A 10992-nucleotide genomic window follows, 5' to 3' on the forward strand; every position below is an offset into this window, starting at 1 on the left:
GTGAAAAGGACCGCGCACTCAAATCCACCAACCAAACCCACACAAAGCCTCATCACCACACACTAAACCACAAGGACATTTCCGTCATTTTCCACCCCTCCCTTAAAATTGAATTTTCCTCCCTTCATTCACAAGTCTCTCTCTATTTCTCTCTGAAAATCCCAATTCCCAAAAAAGCTCGAAACTTATCAATGGCGGGGGTCACCTACCTTCAAATCCACGACCTTGAAGACAGCCCGTCTTTCGAAACCCTCCCCTTCTGGTCCAACAGCGACTTCGACCTCTACCTTTCCTCCGATCCCGATTTCCCGCCGCCCCACTTCGTCGCCGTCCACCAAGGCGAGCGCTTTGACCCCGCGGACGACGAAGACGACGACGCCATCTTCTCCCAGTGCCACCACGCCGAGCAGCACCTCGACGACGACGTCGTCTCCGAGCTCAACTCCATTTCCAACCGCACCGAGTTCTCCTCCGACCGCGAGAACCAGGTCAACTTCGTCATGGATCTGTTCCACCAGCGCGTCGAGCAGTCTCAAGTGACCCCCCGCTCCGTTTTTGTCTCCGGCGAGGGCTCCGATTTCGGGGTCGTGGAGGGGAATTGCGACATGGATGATGGGCTTGATCTTGATCTTGATCTTGATTTGAGCTTAGGGTTAGATTTTAGGAACTGTTTTGATGGGGATGGGGTTGTGTATCCTGATGAAGATGACTTCTTTGTGGGGAGGAGAAGGGTTTCGGAGTCGGAGTCCGGTGAGGCCACGTCATCTGTAGGGAGGGTGGAGGCGTTTGAGAATTGCGTGACGGTCGTTGGAATTGGATCAGAGAGTGATGAGGATGAGAACGGTGTGATTGGGCTTGATTTGCATTCGGAGGGCGAGTATGGTGTGGAGGAGGAGGAGGAGGATCATGTTGGTGGCGATTACGACGACGAAACTGGAGTTCCTCTGTGCTGGGATTCGCTGCGATTGGAGGAGAATAGGGAGAGTAATGAGGACTTTGAGTGGGAGGAAGTTGATGGTAGGGCGGATGAGGTTTTCGGAATGTTTGTTGATCCTGAAAATGAGGAGGAGGAGGAGGAGGAGGAGGAGCCGGCGCTTGCGATTTCGGCTGTTGCTCTTCCTGAGGAGGAATTGAGTGTGGAGAGGGTGGAAGGTTTGGGGAATGTGGAGTGGGAGGTTTTGTTGAACTCGAGCAATTGGGAGCCGAATGCAGAGCTGGATCATGATGCTGAGTCTTTCCCTGGTGATCATGATGACTACATTTACACTCCGGAGTATGATATGTTGTTTGGGCAGTTTTCCGAGAATGAGAGCGCGGTGATGGGCAGGCCTCCGGCTGCTAAGTCTGTTGTCGAGACTCTTCCCTCGGTGGTCATGAGTCAGGAGGATGTGGACAAGGGCAATGCGCTCTGTGCTGTTTGCAAGGATGATATTACTCTCGGGGAACCGGGAAAGAAGTTACCTTGTGCACATAGGTATCATGGTGACTGCATTGTGCCGTGGCTGCGCATTAGGAATACATGTCCTGTTTGTCGACATGAGCTGCCTACCGATGATGCTGCTTATGAGCGCAGGAGGAGCCAGAGGACTGCTAGTGGACTCAACTTTCCTCAGATATGATTTTGGAATCTTTCTTGAAGGATTAGGTTTTTGAAAATGTAGATACTGATGTGGTGAGGAGTGTACCTCTCTTCTCTTCGGGTTAAGAGAGGAAGAGTTTACCTTTCTTTGCGAGGATTATATGATTCGTATGCTTTGTTTGTTTTCATGGTAGCATAAGATTGTTCAATGACTGCAGATTTTTTTTCATGGTTATCATGTTAACTACTTTTGAAGTTTTGAACATCCCATGTAGACATTTGTTATGCTCGTTTTTGCTGGAAGATGATTCCGTATAATATTCAAGCATGTAATGTAATAATATTGGCCGGGTACTCAAATTGTTGTCTTTATTTTTTGTTTTTCTTTGAGAGTTGATTTTCTTTATATTAATGACAAGTAGCTTGTACTAGATGTTTATCACACAGAATATGCTGCTACCTGGAATCATAGGTTTGATCATGGTTTGTCAGAACCGGACAAGCATTTCCAAGCATATAAAACATATCGATTATAAAAATTTGGTACAGGTTGTATGCCATTAGAAATCAAAGTCCCAGTGAAACCTGGAATCTGAAATCGAATCATTTCCCTTTAGAAAGATGCGTCCCACATTTCCCTGAAGTTGAAAGTTGGGAGACGATGATGAACATCACTTGGTGCTAGCTGCTTAATGATGGTCTACTTAACAATTCTATTAATATGGGGCACATGATTTCTGCATAATATCTTCATATTTTTTTTGTTTGCTTGTAACCTATTAGTGACATCATGCAATCTTGTACAGTTGATCATTAGGACCTAGTTTTCTAATTTTATGAGTCTTTAAACTCTGAAGTACTAGACTAAAACCGATCAGACTTCTTGAACTAGAAATAAGCTTTTATAATCCATTAATCCCAAGTTCCCAACATTTATAGCAGTTCCTAATCATTCAAACTCGTTTTATATCTGACGCATATCATCAAATAGGCATGATTTTCATGTAACGACAGAACTCTTGGTATGATTGCATCCTTGTAGTCGCTAGAATCTCACTATAAGAATCACTTTGGTTCTGCGACTTCTGCCTCTGAACCCATTCTGAAACTTCTCTTTTTCTCGCTTTCCCTCGTAGCTAGTCACCTAAAAGTTGTTCATGGATCCAAATGAATCAAAGCCACACCAGTACCTAGCTAATCAAATAATCAAACTATTCCACCTCTACTCCTCCCCACAATTCCGTATACTACCCGCGTCTCATTTCAATGACTTATCACTGTACACCTACAATGCTAGCACTCGCACTGTCTTTGATGAATCTGCTGCAGCAGAGTAAAGCCTTAACCATGAGAGAAGGCTGAAGAAGCTGACTTCCAACAGGAATACGCACGAAGGTTGCGAATGCGTACGCATAAGCATATTCAAGAGCTCCGGCATGAAGTGGAGCAGCTCTACATTGCAATAACCAGCTATATGAGAAGCTTATCCAACTGTTAGAGGTTAACCAGCAGATTCTTCAGGAAACTGTTCAGCTAAAAGACAGTTTCTTCCGTTCAAGTCACCTTTGCAGATTTTTGATAAATGTAACCTGTTAAGTGTCTGACTGCGCTATATATATAGTCTAGTTAGGGTTTAAAAGGTTCTAATATCATTCTGCTAATTTCAACAGTTTGTATCAGCAACTTTTTTTTGGGGTCAAAATTAGCAACTTTCTATATTGCTTAATATAATGAAAATCATAGATATTCGTGGAATATTTATGCATATTAACAATAATACATATAAGAAATTTCTGAAAACTGGATTAGAGATAATTTTGGGTCCATGTCCTTCAGTGATTTGTTAGTATGCAAAGCATATTTGTCCATGTACAAAATCCTATTAATATAGATCCTCAGAAATATAAGAACACAATAATGCATGAAACAAACTTCTCTAATTTACCGGATGCTTCCCATTTGATAAGTTTGGCGAGGTCACAGCTGTAGTTGTAGAAGTTGAGAAGCTGCTGGTCTGGTCTTCAAAGCCCTGCACTGGGTCTGCATATGATCTGGTACAACGCCACCTGTACATGAACTAAAACCATTAGGTCCTACAAGAGCAAGAGTACTGAGAATTCCAGTTGAAAATTGCATGCTTTTAAAACTATACCTGCTTGACTTTATAACCTCATCCTGTATTGTCATATTTTCATCAAATATGTTGCCTGCAAGAACAAAGTAGATCAAATTTTCAAGAGTGATTTATATTCATTGTAAACTACATTTACTTATAACAAGCTTAGATCTATCACTATTGTTGCACACCTCCATAAAGAGTTTTCTTGGAGAAGTATTTTGCAGTCAACCAACGGGTGTAGTCAGCTTCATACTTCTTAAACTTCTTGATGTGGTCTGCGGTATGAAACTCACTAGCATAAAAATAGATCATATGATTATGGTCAATCTAGTTTAAAGAGTTATAATATTAAAAGATAGATTTCATTATAGAAAACACTAGTGCAGCAGAAAACCTTTCTGCTAATTTCACACAAAGAACACCTAATACAGAAAATGGCATCAAATGAACCACGGTAGTAACAGTGATACTCGCAAATCTAAGCCATGGGTGGTCTTTAAACAAGTAGTGCTCTGATGACAACCAACTGTGTAAAATTCTAATTATAGATTGATCGTAAATCCATATTTACTAGGTGGTAAGCTAAAGTTTCTGACCTCCAGATTGCAGCAAAACAAGAATAAATTTAACTGATAGTTCAAGCCTACTGACAAGTTCTGTCAGTCTGCATATCTATAAAATGGAGATCTTCTGAGGATTTGGGTAAGTGTAATGATGTAATTCATCAGAATAAACTCCTCAGTCAACTCAAGATGAGTATTCTGAGCACCTTATTTCAATCAAGTGGTTAATTATGCTAACTGAGACTTAAAACGCCAAGTGGCTACGCCTATTTAAGATGTAATTTGGGAAACTTCCCTGGTCTCTAGTCCAAACTAGAAAACTTTGTTCTGGCATAGAACAATACAGTGCCATTTCTGGCTGTGTACATGCATATACAACGGAGAGAAGAAGGCATAAAAGCCTAAATTAGTACAGGGCCTCAAAATTCAAATGCTGGAACTGGGAGCGATAACTTATGAAAAGCAGAAAAAGGCATTTGAAATACACTTTTCAAACAGATAATCCAATGGAGGGCAGAAGAGGAGAGATGACCAGAGTTTCGCAGCTAAATTTTGAAATGAAACAGCTTGCATCACCATGCTTAACCACTTCATAAAATAAAATAAAAAACCTATTCTCTGATGAATCTTCAAAATCATCATATCTTACTCAACATGGTGTATATGCTTTTTCTACAAAACTTAAATTGCTGTTCTAATACAATCCAACAATTTCATGTTTTTCAAATGATAGGCCAGTTTTCAAAGTACTATGCCAAAATGGGAAAGGGTACAAACTTTAATGGACCCAACTGCTTTGATCTTGTTCTTCCTCACTATTTCTACTTTTTTTTTTTCTATCTGAAACCCAAATTATACGCGCTTGACCAAAAATATAACAAACACATATACAAGCATATGTCCAACCGTTGATTTCTTCTCAAAGTTTTCATCTTGCTCACTATAGTTTCATCTAAAGAGAAATAAAACTACCTAAAAGAATCTCATAATTATCATCAACAATAACCAATGGTATTTTATTTGATCTCTCTGATTTCATCGACAGTGAGCTTCAACATGGAAGTGACGTGTCCACATATAATAGAAAGAAGAACTCACTCAAAAGACGCAGGCTTTTTCTCGTCGACATTGAGAACCCCATTGTTGATTACAGCCTCGACCTTTCACATATTAAGAAGATGAAATGAAAACGTAATCCATGAACAAATCATGACACAGATACCACCATATATATGTAAGTACAGTGAGAGAGGGAGAGAGAGAACCTGTGGGTGTGGATTTGTGAGAGTGAGAGAGGTGGGTTGGGTGGCGGAGTGGTCGGAGTTGGAAGCAGAGGATGGCGGAGACGACGGAGACGGCCGACTCGCCATTTGCAGAACCTGAGCTGCTAACAAAGACTACAGCTCTGAACACAAATGAAGAAGAAGAACAATCGAGGCTTTGGAGTATATAGACAACTAAAGTTAGCTGCTGTTCAATATATGCGACTACAAAGAAATTAGAATTTATTTATTTTTATTATTATTTCTTCTTATTTTGAAGAAGATTTTATTTACATCATATGTAAATTTATTTATTTGAAATCTACTTATTTTGATTGAATCGTTCAGCCAATTTGTAAACGGTCAAGATACTGGTGAGTCTCTACTGAAGTAATTTACCTCTTGTAGAATTTACATATGATGTACAGTAATGTGTTTTCTGACAAGAAATAATAATATATAATTATTTGTTGATTAAAAACGTAAATTGCCATAAAACTTAAAATAAAAAAGATTTAGGATGTGTCTCAAAATTGTTCTATTCTAGGTTTCTAGCGTTCTGTTAGTTGCTTCACTTGTTTGTTTCTTCAACTTTCTTGGCATGTTGCCTTTATTTTGAAGCATTAAAGATTACAGCTCAGACTGCTGCTTTGAAGAAAAATAGTTATTATCTAATCTGAACATCTTATGGGATAACATTTGTTTTGAAGAAGAATAGTTATTATCTAACCTGAACATCTCCTGGGATAGTCTCATGTTGTTTTGTATAGCGCCATATAGGGATGCTACAACAAGATGAAAATTTTCTACAACTTCACTACATAACTCCTCCCCTAAGTCCTTGTATATAAGAGCGTCCCTTATTCTCACATAAGGAAATATGTCTGGCATATAATAAGCACAATGAACTCTACCAAGACAGTTTTCACAAAATTGATTCAACTTCTCCAAAAGAATGATTTGGATGGTCCTGACCAAGAAACAGCAGCTGAACCAGCTCGGCAAGTTGAAGTGATGGAAATAGCCAGGCACCATAAGCTGGATTGGGCAAAAATAATTGTGGTATTTTGCTTTGCATCAGCTATTGAAATAGCCCTTGTATCTGCCCAACTTCAACACTCACAGCTCCCAGAAATCTTTTACTTTCTGGCACTTGCAATACTATTTTCATTTACTTCAATTTTCGTGAGCACATTTATTCCTTCGAACCGTCCAGATATAGCAATGATGATCCAACAAACAGGCGTCTTCTTTGGAGTGACTGCCTTCTTTATATCTATTTCGATCCCATTCCCTTGCTGGTTCAAATGGACTACATGCTTCATCTACTGTCCTGCCTTGTAGTTATATTCTGCAACTACTTGAACAACAGAGATGTTTAATACTGTGCAGTAACAAACATTTCTAAGTAGTATACCTCAAATTTCAAATCAGAAGTGAATAAGTTCTGGACTGTTTGTTATCAGTTATCACAAGCATGATGTACAATTATGTGTGAATATGTTATAATTAGAAGAGCTACAGAAATCATTTCTCTGGCTATGAAATGATTTAACAAATAAAAGAACACCATCGGATATCGCTAGTTCTTTACAGCTATATGCAACAATTAACAACGCATGGGATGAATTTACTTCCCATTTTCCCAACAGAAAACGGCCAAGTTGGATTTGATCCTTTTTTTTTTTGAAGGGGTTCAAGTTGAATTTTATATACCTGCTGCATTGTACTTTCCGTCCATGTTGTTTGTCCGGCCTGCTGCGTTGTAATTGTCTCCAAGCGAGCTTCAATTTCTATAATTTTGGTTAAAATAGGCACAATGAGCTCTGCAAGTCATTCCTTACATAAGTGATTCTACTACTCCATAAGATCAGGCACATTGATGGTCCTGATCAAGAAGCAATTGTTGAGGTAGCTAAGCACCAAAACTTGGATTCAGTAAAGATAACTGTGGTCTTTTGGCTCAGCATCAGCCATTGATATGGCTCTCCTATCCACCCAGCTGCACCATCCGCTCCCCATGATCTTTTACTTTCTCGCGTTTGCAATCTAATTTGCATTTACTTCTGTTTTTATGAGCACTTTTGTTCATTCCAGATGTCAAGAACTAGCTCAGGTGATCCAGCACTGTGGTGTCTTCTTTAAAGTGACTACTGTCTTCTTATCTGTTGCAGGTCTGTGGATTCTCCTCAGAAGCTCATGTCCTTTGTTAGAGTCCCTTTTATTGTTTACTATTTCTACTGATGTGGAATTTTCGACTTAATCTTGTCAGACAAAGACCAGTTTTCCTATGTGATCAGAAATAAGCAGTAACAAAAAGTTCTATTTCAAATCACAAGGACATGATTGATAGATATATTACAACTTACAAAGCTGTGGGCTGCAGCCTTCAGTTCTAGTGCTCTAGTACCTTTGATATGAGATGCCCTAACAACTTCTGAACTCCTCATTCGTTACCAATAATCTCCACACGAACAGAGGCCATCTTTGAAATGATGGAATCGCTTGTTGTCTCTCACAATTATCTCTGTTTCAACAGCTTTTGATATCAACTTAGCCGCATTGTGACAATCGACGCAGATGCGCAGATTCTTACAGACTCTCAGTGTAGCACCTTTATTCATCTTTAACAATCCAAATGAAATTGCAAGCTTTTCACTATGCCCCCTCAATATTTCAATCTTCTCCACATCATCCAGTTCATGAAGCACAGAATCTGTGTTAGGTGTATATCCAAGTTTACTTATTCTAGCCTCTAATCTTGACCACATCTTCCTAATCTCGCCTGACTCTGGCAGGGAATTGTCACCAGCAATAAAGCTGTACACTTGTCCTCCAAGTTCAATCCAACTGCCGCCAGCTTCTTTCTGAAGGCCAATCTCTTTCATCCTTTGCCGCACCCATCTCACATCATCCCAACTCCCTGATGCAGCATATAAGTTTGACAGTAGGACATAATTCTCTGCCTTTTCGGGCTCCAATGCCAGTAGCTTTTCAGCAGTTTTCTTCCCCATTTCCAAATCATTATATTTTCTACAGGAACTCAGCAATGAGCTCCAAATTCTAGTATCTGGGTTTTCAGGCATGTCATCTATGAGGTTTAAAGCTTCCTGCAAGTGACCAGCTCTACCCAGCATGTCAACCACACATGCATAATGCTCTAACCTTGGCTCTATACCATACAACCTTTGCATCTGTTTGAAATGATTTAGCCCCTCTTTAACCTGACCGCCATGGCTACATGCAGTCAGAATTCCAAGAAAAGTAAAGCCATCAGGTTTATGCCCCAAACTCACCATTTCTCCAAATAGCTCTAAGGCTTTGTTTCCTTGTCCGTGAATTCCATATCCTGCAATTATGACATTCCATGATGCAACATCTTTCTTGGTTAAACTGTCAAAAGCCTTATGAGATTGTTCTATGCAGCCACATTTTGCATACATATCTATGAGAGAACAACCAACAAACATGTCTTCTGTGAGGCATGCTTTCAGAGCAAAACAATGCAATTCTTTCCCTAGACGTAGGGCTGATAGTTGTGAACAAGCCCCCAGCACACTCATTGTGGCTATTTGACTAGGTAGGATTCTATTACACAGCATTTTTCGAAAGAGATCAAGGGATTCATCAGGAAGTCCCATCTGAGAGTAACCAGAGATCATTGCGTTCCACGCCACTGCATTTTGATGTTCCATCTTATCAAATAATGCTCTTGCAGTTGACAGTCTACCACATTGGATGTAGAAAGATAGTAATGATATACCAATAAATGAATCCAACTCTAACCCATTACGCAGTACAAACCCATGAATCTCTTTACCATATTGAAGATGTTTCAGGCGAGCACAAGCCAAAAGGAGGCTACCAATGCTAAAACTATCAGGATCCAAACCTGATTGTTTCATTTGAAGGTACAAATCCAAAGCCTTTTCTGGATCTCCATTCTGAGCATGGCCACCAATAACTGCATTCCAGGAGCTCACTGTCTTCGTCTCAATACCACAAAACACCTGCTCAGCAGAACTCAGTGAACCGCATTTCGCATAGGCTGCAACAAAAGCATTGGCCACCAGTTCATCATCTTGAAACCCATGTCTGAATGAGTAACCATGAAGCTCCTTCAACCTCAAAAGCTCCGACTCCTTCAAACAAGCCGGTAACACATTCAAGACGGTGATCTCATCCACCTTCTCCTCCACCTGCATTTTCCGCAAAAGATCAAAAACTCCACTAACATCCCCTTGTCTAGAATAACCACCTATAAAAGCATTCCAAGAAACCACATTCTTCCTCTCATTCCTCTCAAACAAAACCCGAGCTTCCTTCAAGCACCCACATTTCAAATACATATCCATCAACGCATTACTCAACATCATCTCCTTATCCAGCCCCAACTTCACCGCCAAACCATGAATCTCCATCCCCATTCTAACCTCCCCTCTCCCACCACAAACCGGCAATACAGTCACCACCGTCGCCTCATCCGGCACAAACCCTTCCTCACCCTCCATAAACCTCACCAACAACCCAAAACTCTCTTCACACATCCCATTCTCCGAAAACCCCCCAATCATCGAGTTCCAAGACACCAGATTCCTCTCAGGCATTTTATCAAACACCTTAACTGCATCCCCTACAATCCCTAATTTCGCATTGACAGAAATCAATGCATTCCCAATAAACACATCAGAAGCCAAACCCATCTTCACCACCATCCCATGAACCCCCTGCAGCAAACCCACGTCCGAAACTCCTCCACAGGCCTTGATCACACACGGCATCGTGAAATTATCAGGCCGAAACTCCGCGGCGGAGATCAATTTGATGAATGTGGCGATTGCTTCGGCGTAAAGCTCGTTTCTTGAGTAGCCACTGAGCAGAGCGTTCCACTGGAAGAGGTTGTTGGTGGGTAAGTTGTCGAAGACGAGGCGGGAGTCGGAGGGAGAGCTGCAGAGGGAGTACATGGTGATGATGCGGGTGTTGAGGACGGTGTCGTGTTTGAATTGGGTGGACTGGGAGACGAGGCGGTGGAGCTTGCGGCCGGTTTGGATGTCGTTGTGGCGGCCGCATGCCTGGAGGAGGGCGCCGATGGCGTCTTTGAGGTGTTGGGAGGTGGGGAAGGGGGTGGTTTGGAGGAGAGCGAGGGCGGCGGGGAGGTTGCCGGAGTTGCAGAGGCGGTTGAGGTCATGGAGTGGGGGGTTGGTTTTGGTGGGTTGTGTGGGAGAGAAAGAGAGGGAAGCTTTTGGAGTGAGAAGGGAGTGTTTCGGAAGAAGAGGATGACGATGACGATGATATGATGAGAATGGGAGTGGTGGTGGTGCCACTGAGACCATGGTTCGATAGTTTTGAGAAGGGGTGCTGCTAAACGTACCCATTAAATTTCGAAGTATACCCGGCATAAATTTTTGTAACCCTTCATTTCCTGTTTTACCCCTATTTTTATTATCCAAAAACTGTCAAACTCCTAAG

General features: G+C 41.3%; 3 protein-coding genes across 3 annotated transcripts; 1 reads left to right on the forward strand and 2 right to left on the reverse strand.

Annotated features, from left to right (window-relative positions):
* Positions 1 to 165: 165 nt before the first annotated feature.
* Positions 166 to 1951, forward strand: LOC126794269 (uncharacterized). The gene has a single exon (XM_050520933.1). It carries the CDS (start codon positions 192 to 194, stop codon positions 1617 to 1619), a length of 1428 nt encoding a protein of 475 aa, XP_050376890.1. The 5' UTR covers positions 166 to 191; the 3' UTR covers positions 1620 to 1951.
* Positions 1952 to 3384: 1433 nt separating this feature from the next.
* On the reverse strand, positions 3385 to 5692 carry LOC126795182 (uncharacterized). Its single transcript, XM_050522022.1, has 5 exons — positions 5527 to 5692; positions 5360 to 5421; positions 3887 to 3990; positions 3732 to 3786; positions 3385 to 3645 (listed from the first exon to the last, which is right to left on the reverse strand). The coding sequence occupies exons 1-5, from the start codon at positions 5629 to 5631 to the stop codon at positions 3516 to 3518; spliced, it is 456 nt and encodes a 151-aa protein (XP_050377979.1). The 5' UTR covers positions 5632 to 5692; the 3' UTR covers positions 3385 to 3515.
* Positions 5693 to 6400: 708 nt separating this feature from the next.
* LOC126793725 (pentatricopeptide repeat-containing protein At1g18485) lies at positions 6401 to 10856 on the reverse strand. Its single transcript, XM_050520332.1, has 2 exons — positions 7240 to 10856; positions 6401 to 6880 (listed from the first exon to the last, which is right to left on the reverse strand). The coding sequence occupies exon 1, from the start codon at positions 10854 to 10856 to the stop codon at positions 7977 to 7979; it is 2880 nt and encodes a 959-aa protein (XP_050376289.1). The 3' UTR covers positions 6401 to 6880; positions 7240 to 7976.
* Between the last annotated feature and the right edge of the window lie 136 nt (positions 10857 to 10992).

The sequence above is a fragment of the Argentina anserina genome, chromosome 5 (assembly GCF_933775445.1).
Source record: "Argentina anserina chromosome 5, drPotAnse1.1, whole genome shotgun sequence".
NCBI classification, from domain to species: Eukaryota; Viridiplantae; Streptophyta; class Magnoliopsida; order Rosales; family Rosaceae; genus Argentina; species Argentina anserina.

Coding starts and splice junctions, on each gene's coding strand:
- LOC126794269 (XM_050520933.1), top strand. CDS start 192: ATGGCGGGGGTCACCTACCTTCAAATCCACGACCTTGAAGACAGCCCG.
- LOC126795182 (XM_050522022.1), bottom strand. CDS start 5,631: ATGGCGAGTCGGCCGTCTCCGTCGTCTCCGCCATCCTCTGCTTCCAAC. Junction 5,422..5,526: donor TCACAAATCCACACCCACAG/GTTCTCTCTCTC, acceptor AATATGTGAAAG/GTCGAGGCTGTAATCAACAA. Junction 3,787..3,886: donor CAAGAAAACTCTTTATGGAG/GTGTGCAACAAT, acceptor TTGTTCTTGCAG/GCAACATATTTGATGAAAAT.
- LOC126793725 (XM_050520332.1), bottom strand. CDS start 10,856: ATGGTCTCAGTGGCACCACCACCACTCCCATTCTCATCATATCATCGT.